General features: G+C 35.3%; 2 protein-coding genes across 2 annotated transcripts; both read right to left on the bottom strand.

The window, feature by feature from the left end:
• Positions 1-323: 323 nt before the first annotated feature.
• Positions 324-1,350, bottom strand: LOC145029856 (uncharacterized). Its single transcript, XM_078978311.1, has 3 exons — positions 945-1,350; positions 657-861; positions 324-579 (listed from the first exon to the last, which is right to left on the bottom strand). The coding sequence occupies exons 1-3, from the start codon at positions 1,348-1,350 to the stop codon at positions 324-326; spliced, it is 867 nt and encodes a 288-aa protein (XP_078834437.1).
• A 2,987-nt stretch (positions 1,351-4,337) lies between these two features.
• On the bottom strand, positions 4,338-5,675 carry LOC145029855 (uncharacterized). Its single transcript, XM_078978309.1, has 2 exons — positions 4,964-5,675; positions 4,338-4,846 (listed from the first exon to the last, which is right to left on the bottom strand). Exons 1-2 carry the CDS (start codon positions 5,673-5,675, stop codon positions 4,338-4,340), a joined length of 1,221 nt encoding a protein of 406 aa, XP_078834435.1.
• Positions 5,676-10,726: the final 5,051 nt, after the last annotated feature.

The following is a 10,726-nucleotide window of genomic DNA, read 5'->3' as shown; positions in this document are numbered from 1 at the left end:
AACCCAGGTTTTTAGTTGACCCGGTGTGATGATCGGTTCACGGGTCAACCGGTTCAACCGCCGGGTCAACCCGGTTTATGGCATTTTTTATTTTCATATATTTTTGCTTTCCTCCATACTACATAGACATGTAATACCAATAATTTGATGTCAATAAAGGTTAATCTAAACACAAAAAACAATCTTAACACAACAAACAACCACATAGAGTATTAATAACATGTTATAGATCAATCTTAACATAACAAACAACAACATAAAGTATAAATAACAAAAGAAAACATAGTTGTAGACAAATCCAAACACGTTACGACCAAACCAAATCATGGATCTTGAGAAATTGGAGTATTATAAGCATCGATCTCGCGGTCACTTAGTAACTGAAATTCACTATCAACTTCATGATCAACATGGTCACCTTGTGATTCAGAAGCCGGTTCATGCTCTTGCTCATCAAACATATTTTCCAAATCATCATAATTAAGTTCTCCTTCTCGCTCTTCTTCAACCACCCAAAATCTCGTCTTATTAATATTTTCATAGTCAACAGGATTGTAAGACCTCATATCAACCTTCAATCTACAAAAACATTCAAAAAAATCTCAAATATAACTTGGTCATTTTATAGCATAGTATATCTTAGCAAGTTACCATACCTATTTTGTAAACGCAAATTGTAATGAACAAATACAAGATCATTTAGCCTTTGATGTTCCAATCTATTCCTCCATTTCGTGTGAATCCTTTCAAATACACTCCAGTTACGTTCGCAACCGGAAGAAGATGTCGTTTGACTTAATATTCTAATAGCAAAATTTTGCAAAACCGGAATATCTCCGCCAAATAACTTCCACCACTCATCTACAAATGATATAGTTAGCAAAAAAAATTTAGAAAATACAATATTTTATATATAATAATGACACATTAGGTTTAAATCATACCTGGAGGAGTAAGATTACGAGAAGCAACGACACTAGATCTACCAAAGGTACCTTCAGCATCACGAAACCTCCCTAAATTCAAGGTAATATTTAACACGTCATCACCTTTAAAAGTCTTCTCAACCATTTCAAGAACGCCTTGAAACACCTCATTCTTCTTACAAAGATTTGCATGATCATATTGGAAAACAGGATTCAACCAATAAGCCGCACAATAAATACTTTTTCTTAACATCCTATCCCAACGGCTATCAATTATGTTAGTATAAGGCCTATATAACTCCTTCTTCTTCTTAAACAATTCCTTAATCCCTCTTCTTGCCCGACGCATTCCCTCGTAAACATAACCAATTGCAGGTTTTTCATCCGAATCACACAACCGCAAAAGCTTTAACAAAGGAGTCATTACTTTCTGTTGAGATTAAAACCCTAACTGAGATTTGATGAACAAGATGCGGAAAATAAGAACAAACACAAATATGAAGATTATGTCGAATGATCACTCGATTTATTGAATTGTGAGGAACAAATTACACTTAAGAAATAAGAATCTACCTCTACAAGAAACCTCACAACGTGACGGCTACATTTTGCCTAACTCTTGACCCTAATAATGAATAATACATGACTATTTATAGAGAAAAGACAAGTCTTAGGCTTTTAACCTAGAATTCATCAAAGGGGCCCATTGCCATCATCCATGGAGTGCTTTGAAACCCTACAATCTCCCCCTCAAAGTATGGAATGGATGACAATGCTTTAACTTCCAAAACAAGCATCTAGCAAATAAAAAGATCTGCAACGAGGAATATATGAAGCAATCCACGAATCTTGATTCTTCAATAATCTTTAAACACGGGCTCTAGGATATATAAATCAAGCACTGAAGTAATGTATTTAAACTTCATTTTCGAATGTAATCCCAAAGAATCTTCATGAAAACCAAACCCGCCATAAAAACCCATTTCAGAACAAAGAAACCGAATCACTTCTTTTCTTTGAAGAGCTCCTCCTCCAAGTCGCAATGATCTTCAAATAAACTAATGATATAAGCCATCAAAAAATATCATGTAACAACCCAAACTTTATGATTCGTAACGCCACTTGATCGAGAAAATACAAGAAGTCGTAGATATAACAAGTCTTTAGCAGAGCTCGATAAAGAACTTCCGCTGTGAAGGATACTTCTCTATAAAAGCTTTAGCAGAGCTCGATGAAGAACTTCCGCTGTAAAAGCTACCTTCATAATTCTACCATAAGCTTTATCAAAAATCTTCAACTTTGAAAAGTCACAAATCCAATTTCGAATGGCCATACCAAATTCTCCCCCGATTTATAATCAAAAACATGATTATAAAGCCTTCAAATGGTCACGAGAATGATCTTGAATGGATAAAAATTACTACGCTCCCCCGCGATAAAATGATATAACAATGAAGTATAAAATCCGAAAAAGTCATGAAAATTTGTCGTTATCAGTAAAAACGACTTTCCGAACCGCCAAGACTTGATGGAATCTTTATTTTTCTGTTCACGAAAAAATATGTGCGTTAAAGAATTCAAAACTATTCACCAGCTCTCAAATTTGTAAACTTTCCTAAAAATTGGCTGAAATTGTCACTTTGCAAAAATTCAGGGGTCAAAATTAATAATTCTGCACCATATGCCCCTTCATTGTAACAAATTCTGGAAATGGTCTAAAAATGCCAAACTGTGAAAACAAAAGGGACCAAAAGTGCCAATTTGCTGGAGTTGTAGGGACCCAAAATGTAACATTGTTATCTTCCCCATTTTCTTGGATAAAAACGAAAGGCTTAAACTTTGCGACACCAATATTCATCACACATATGCAAGACCGAATAGATCAAATTGCGAGTCCATTGCAATTATTGCCGTCGTTTTTCATTCCGATTATGAAACCTTCGCAGTGAGTAATATTTATTCCAATCACTTGTGTTTCAATCAATTGGTTCTTTGATTTCCTTTTTCATTTTGGAGACTTTCGATTTTGGTAGCAACATCAATTTTTGATCGACTACTGATTTTGGTTTCCAAATCCAATTCCGACTTTGATGTCCTTGATAAATTCCGATACCGACTCCATAAATTTTGAATACTAATTCTGACCCGACAGTAACTCCGAAAATGGTTCCAAATCCAATTCATTGCACACTACCGACTGTGAGATTCAAATCACTATTAATAGGTTCGCTTTAAATCTCGATGCGAATCACTAACCCAAATATTCCAAACTACGAACTTTCGTGGGATAAAACGAGTGTGATCCCAGATTCCAATTCCGAACTTTCGCAGGTAAGACATTCGTTCCAAAAGATTCACAATATCCATTTTGACTATTTCCGCCGATTGCCAAGAATATCTACTCAAGTCATGTCGATTAAGATCAAATTCCGATTTCAATTGGTCCCAACATCACTCTTCCAATTCGCAGTGAGATCATACATTACGATAGATTTTACCAGACTCATAATAACAATCGATTTTACAGAAACCACTAGATGATTCTCATTCACAAAGATTATAATCAATTGTCGATTGGGTCAAACACCACTCAAGAACAAAATCAAACAAGACCAAATGAACGGAAAAATCAAGCAGTAAAAAAAAACTTGAATTTGATTATCGATCGTGAGCAAATAAACTTGATTTCGATTTAAAGGGAAATCGATGATCCAGAGAATTGAGTCGATACGATAATAACAGGAGAACAAGAAATGAAACTAGTGTTAAAGCTTTTAGATTTGGGCCAAATAAATGGCAAATGAACAGTAACGAATAAAATCATTTGGCCAACAGGAACGAAATTGATGCATAAAGCAAACAATTGATTTTAACACATCAATTGACCAAGATCAAATCAGAAAAAAACAAGCATGAAATAGATCGGAAAATTACCTAGATGAACAGGAAAGAAAACATAAGTTTTCATGAACAGTTGCTTGAACAGAATTTTGATTCCATACCGCCAAAACACCAATAATCTTCAATATATGTGCAGAAAATCACCAAATCATGAACCGATACTTTGAAAATCAATAGATCTTCAAAGACCCGCTCTGATACCACTTGTTGAGATTACAACCCTAACTGAGATTTGATGAACAAGATGCGGAAAATAAGAACAAACACAAATATGAAGATTATGTCGAATGATCACTCGATTTATTGAATTGTGAGGAACAAATTACACTTAAGAAATAAGAATTTAACTCTACAAGAAACCTCACAACGTGACGGCTACATTTTGCCTAACTCTTGACCCTAATAATGAATAATACATGACTATTTATAGGGAAAAGACAAGTCTTGGGCTTTTAACCTAGAATTCATTAAAGGGGCCCATTGCCATCATCCATGGAGTGCTTTGAAACCCTACACTTTCACTGTAATCAAACAATTCTTCCAAAAGATTTCATTCAAGACAATCTGTTTACATTCAACCGCATTTCCCACTTTCAACATCTTCTTAAACTCATTAGATATGACCATTGCTTGTAAATCTTCTTTATGGTCATACAAACTTTGCAATGCTATCAACACGGTACCAAACTGAGTAGCACCTGGACGGATAATTTCTTTCCAACCGGGTCTTTTTCTTAACCAATTCAACGGCCACTTATGATTATAAACAAAAATAGTAACCCTCGATGCAAGATTGACCAAACTTTTCACATTATCCAATTCTGAAAGATCCTTTAATACAAGATTAAGACAATGCGCTGCACATGGAGACCAAGTAATAGAAGGATATCTTTCACATAACTTAGTACCAGCAAGCTTGTAATTAGCAGCATTATCAGTTACCATTTGAACCACATTTTTTTCTCCTACCATTTCAACAATCTCAGCAAACAAATTACACAAATTTGTAGCATTGCTCTCTATATCAGATGCATCAACAGATTTAAAAAATGATATCCCTTTCGGACAATAAACCAAGAAATTAATCAAATGTCATTGTGAAACATCCCTCCACCCATCACTTATAATTGTGTAACCTGTATCAACCCATTGACTTCTTAACGAATCAATTATCAATGAAACTGACTTTTTTGCATCTATCAATAAATTAACCCTCAGAGCATGATAATTAGGTGCTTTGTACCCATAACCAATACTTGCTATTTTATCTACCATAAGTTGAAAAAAAGGAGAGTTGCAAGCATTCATAGGTATACATGCATCATAAAACCACATAGCAATAGCTAAATCCACATCATGTATTTTTGCCTTACTTTGCATTGCAGATTTAATAGTGGGTTGGGAAGGATCATTTATACCTTTTGTAAAAAATGGATGCAAGTTTGAAGTAGATTTCCTTTTACCCTTTTTCACAGTTGACATTTCTATTTCCTCCATCTCTTCATCATCATCAAAGATAGTAACACTAGTGGTGCGTTTTTCTTTTTCTTTTTGGGCAGTCTCTTTCAACTTTCCTTGCATTGTAAACCGCACTTCTGGACTAACTTTTGGGCATGCTACTACCTCACCTTTAATACCAGCAAGATGTTTCTTAACCCTATTTATTCCACCACCACCTATAACTTTTTGACAAAAGTTACATATCCATGTCTTTTTCCCCTTCTCATCAACGACTTGAGTAACATGTTCCCATGCTATATCCGTCTTTGTTCGTACATTTGATTGAACCGAAGAATGGGATTGAGCTTGAGATTGTGCTTGCAATGGTTGTTCTTCCCTTGATTCCATATCTAAATGCATTGAAAAGTAATTTTATAATCAATAAACATATGTCAATTGGATCCTAATTTCATAATCTACATAATCAAAACCTTGAAACAATGACTAGTTAACAATAAATGAAATGTAAACTAACCAAATTTGTCACAAAATCTTTGAAACAATGATAATTAACAATATATGAACTGTAATTGCTTTCACATGTAATTGATAATTAAGAATAAATAAACTAAAAAAATCTATCACCTGTAATTGATAATTAACAATAAATGAACTGTAAATCCAACTGATTTCAAAGTCAATTAGAGAAGAAAAGAAAACAAATCTAGCAACTGATTTCACAGTCAATTGATTTCAGTCTTTCACATCCAAAAGAAAACTAACTTCATAACAGCTAATCAAAAGAACGGAAGTCACTGCATTGCAGCCAAAAGAAGTCTCTACAGCTAATAAAAAAAAGGAAGTCACTGCATTGCAGTTGCTGTTGAGGTCGACCCGGTCATCACTGCATTGGGTTTAGGTGGAGAAGGAACAACCAACTAACCAAGGTACTTCTGAAACACCAGTCGATGTAGCAGCAAAAAAAAAAAAAAAAAGAAAAGAAAGGAAATCGGAAGTCGATTTAGCAGCAAAAAGAAAAAGAAAAGAAAGGAATCGGAAACTCACCTGGAGGCGGCTGGAGAAGAATGCAAGTCGCCGGAGAATGGACGCGACTTGTTGCTTTCGTTTGCGATGTGCTGCTTTCGTTTCCTAGAGAAGAACGAAGAACGGAAGTCTATTTTGTGGCCTAGAGCGATACAAGATACTCAACTAATTAAGCAAGCCCTAATATACGGGCCAACCCGATTTTTACCGGTTCACAATAACCGATTCAACCGCGGTTCATGGTAAACCCGGCCGGTTCGATCCGGTCGGTATTTTTACAAAAACCCGGTCTCGATTAACCCGTCTTCTATCTCGGGTCACGGTTCAACCGGCCGGGTCGACCCGGGTTTTAAAACATTGCATCCAAGAGCTGGTCGATTCTCTTCAGCATTTTGAGCATATCGTTATGGAAGATCTTCACATCTTCTAGGTTTCTAGCTTGCTGTTGGTTCCATAGTTTCTGTTGTTGCTGTCTATCTTGCACCTTTCTTACAGCCTCCTCTAAGTTATCTAGCCTTCTTGTTGTCCTTTCTTCCCCAACATCAACTGCTCAGATACCAATTGATAGGCACTGTAACATTCTTGAACAAATAATCAAACTATGATAATATTAAAGGGGTGTTTGGATTAGCTATTTAGCTTATTGCTTATAACTTATTTGTGGTGGGAATAAGCAATAAGCAATAAGTAATAAACATGGGGAGAGATGCTCATTAAAATTAGCTTATTTAGTCTAATAAGCTGGATTTTATCCAAACACTTGAATTAGTTTATTGTGGAAATAAGCAATAAGCATCTCTTTTTTTTCCTATTCAAACACCCCCTAAGATAATGATACCATTCATTCGAGAGGAATGGAGCTCTCCAAGAAAGAACAAAGTTCTATTCAAATCAATTCTTCCCTGCTGACTCCCTAAAACAAAAGGACTATTTATAGTACGACTACAGAGAAGACAAAAGATAATCACAGCTAACATAATCATGTGCTGACCCCACTAACAATTGTTTCCACCCATGATTGTCTGCAGACTCGCTCATTGAAAAATTAAAAGAAATGACTAAAATACCCCTTTGGCGAAATACCAGCGTAACAAGAAGGAATCACCCAATTGCCTTTTATTTCCCTTTTGCAAAACACAAGTATAGAGTTTGGGGCTTATCAAAGACACACACAAGCACACATATACACCAACACACCTACCCCCACCCTTACAAACACACACACATAAACAAACACCGACCCTAACCCCCACAAATACACACCCACCCACCCTCCCCCACAAATACACACCCAATCCAACCCCCACTCACACCTACAACCCCCCTCTGTCGCACCCCCAAACCAGAACAACGAAAATATTTGGGGGTGGAGGACGTCATGTATAGTATCATATCAATGCATAATAGTAAAGAAGCAACAACATCATCCATATCATTAATAGTATAATTTAATACAAGGGTGTTCTGTGTATAGTTTGAAAGACATCAAAATATGAATCAAAATAAAAGACGAGTCTCAATTATGCTCCGTCTTCTCAAAACCTGGTCCAGTGTACCTGTCACTGTCTACTGGTGACCTAAGAATACAAGTTATTTTGAAAGACTAGATCAGCATTTTAGCTGGTGAGTTCATAAGTATTTTAGTGTCGATGTTTGTATAAGTTTGATGAAAGTGTTTGTAAATGTTTGCTGTAAATATTTGTAAGTGTTTGATGTAAATGTTGTATCTCCTAGAAAATCTTATATTTTCTACTTATTATGAAATGTAGTCTTCTACCAAGACTCGACTGTTCTGTATGTTTGTTCGTTTGTAACAGTGAGTGTTTTTCCCATGCATGACTATCATTACCAAAATATAGTTACATTACCGTTTATGTGAGAAGATCACAATGTGAATGTAATGGGAAAATAAAGATGTACTGTAGTATTGTATATTGTAACTACTATTGTACTAACTACCTTAAACCGGTTGTTTAATTAAGGTAAAATGTGATGAGATTATAACCATGCTTGATTGACTAGTAAAACACGACGTTCGAAGACGTCGAAATGGTATGACATTCGTCACCCGTAGACCGGCAGGTCCCATTGTAGCTAGTGAGCAAGGGGTAGGATGGTTAATCCCGTATAGATCTATACACAAATTCACGCTCTCCCTCCAGGAGACTCTGGTTACAAAACATGACACAACAGTATATTGTCATGCCATGAAGTAGTGGCTCACATTAATGTTATGGTATTCTTGTATTTGTATAATATGTTCTCTCTATTCTAGTGTATTGTATGTTCTCTTTGTATAGTATGTTCCTCCCTGTTTCTCATTATAGTATGTTCTTTCTATTTCTCATTATAGTATGTTCTTTCTGTTTCTCGTTATAGTATATTTGAACTGACTCATGTATGAATTGACTTTTATATGTTTAGTGAGTTGTAGTCCTCTAAACTCTACCTATTATAGTTTACTAGTAATGTTGTTTGTATAACTGAGTATGTTTGGACACCTTTGCTACACAAAGGTGTTGAACTGATGTAAGAACTTTTATATCTATACACATATACATAATATATAACTAAGGTCCAAACGACACTCGTATAAACAACCAATACTGTGACAACTCGGAATTTTCATTCGGTCAAACCCTAAAAGTCAATCACTTCATATTATAACTCAAGTTCACTTTTACTTGTTTTTAGGAAATTAAAGCTCGTTTGATTATTTTAATAATTAATCTTTAAACGAACGGGTGAACGGATGGGCCGTCTCGGGCTTTGAAATTTCTAAACCGCGAATACCACGTAGCATAGAAGTTCACGGCCAAACTTTTATACTTGGGCCATAAACACCCTCAAAAACCGTAAACTCATGCCTTAAGCATGAGTTTACTCCCCAAAGTAGGACACTTTTCATTTTTACCCAAAAGAGTAAACTCCAAAAACTCTCTCAAGTATCATGCAAGATTTTGCTCAATATCTTCAATCTAGTAAGAATTTCTAGCACTTTCAAGTTAGTATAACACTTAATCTAGTGATTGTACATCTTTTCATCCATCCATTTATTTGTTTTGACTAGATTTCCAAAACACCAAGAATACACACTAGTGTTCTTGGACTTTAAGTTCATTTCAAGCTTCCACAAAGTAAGTACTTCTATCCTAGAGTCATTTAAAGCTTGCTATACATATTTATACCAAGGAAAAGTCCCAAGAACACCAAGAACAAGGTGTTCACGGTTTTGGGAGGCTCCCAAAATCGTAAACACCAAGTTTAGTGCCAAAGGGTGCTTTAGGGTGTCTAGATGCTTCACAATGCCTTAAGGGCTTGTCTATATCCATCCTTGATGAGTTTATCACACAAAAAGCACAAAAACCTCACATTTATATGTGTTTACACTTTGGGGATCTCCCAAAACCATAAACACCTTAAAAGTTGTATAATGTCCCATATTTATTCCTTATGTCTAGAATCTAACGTAGGCTATTACCTTGAAGTGTTTAGGACTTGAAAACACCAAAATACATAAGTCCATGAGAGTTTACGGTAGTAAACTCATGGAGAAATGGTCCTTAGACTGTAAACTCCATTTAGGAGTGTTTTGATGCCACACAACACTTCCTAAGGCTTAATCATGAAGTAGGAATTCTTGGAATAGCTTAGAAAACTTCAAAACAACAAATGGTCAAAAGGTTAGGAGCTTATGGCCATAAACTCAAGAGTTTACGACCGTAAACTCAAGGGGTGTTGGTCTTTAGGGAGTAAACTCATTCTAGGAGTGTTCCTTGAACCCCAAACACACTAGCCCTTCCCTACAACACTTAAATGCAATCCTTGAGACTTATAACACTTGTATAAAGTTGTCCTAGGATGTCTTGACTTGTTTATTAGTTGTTTAAAGACTAATTTGATACATATATGTGATATTATATGTTAACTAGGATCATAGAGTGTGTTCAAGACTTCACTTGACACCTAGCATCCTGTTTCAGTCCGTTCATCCCAACCACTTGCTATAGGTGAGTTCATACCCCTTAATCAATGTTTTAAATGTTTTTAAATGTTTTATGGGGGGGGGGGGAGGATACAAGTAGAATCATGCTAGTTACTATATCAATCACATGTGATTAATAAGCGACATTCAAATGATTTACTACTCATTAACTGTTTTACCAAACAGTTTTCTTCACATGATTTTCATAAACGTTTTATATGTTTAAAACTCCTTATTAAACTATTAATTTTACACTATAGGTTTGATTTCAAACTCAATTACAATGGTGTTTCAATCAAATGTTTCTTTATACTTAAATTGTTTTATCAAACACATGCTTTCAACCAATTTTATAGATTGATATAATGTCGACATTTTCTTAGATAGTAATCATGTTCAAAGGTTTTACTAAACTTATTTTATGCTTTCA

This window comes from Lactuca saligna, chromosome 2 (assembly GCF_052625555.1).
Source record: "Lactuca saligna cultivar CGN05327 chromosome 2, ASM5262555v1, whole genome shotgun sequence".
Classification (NCBI taxonomy): domain Eukaryota; kingdom Viridiplantae; phylum Streptophyta; class Magnoliopsida; order Asterales; family Asteraceae; genus Lactuca; species Lactuca saligna.
This window is presented reverse-complemented; position numbering and strand designations above follow the sequence as displayed.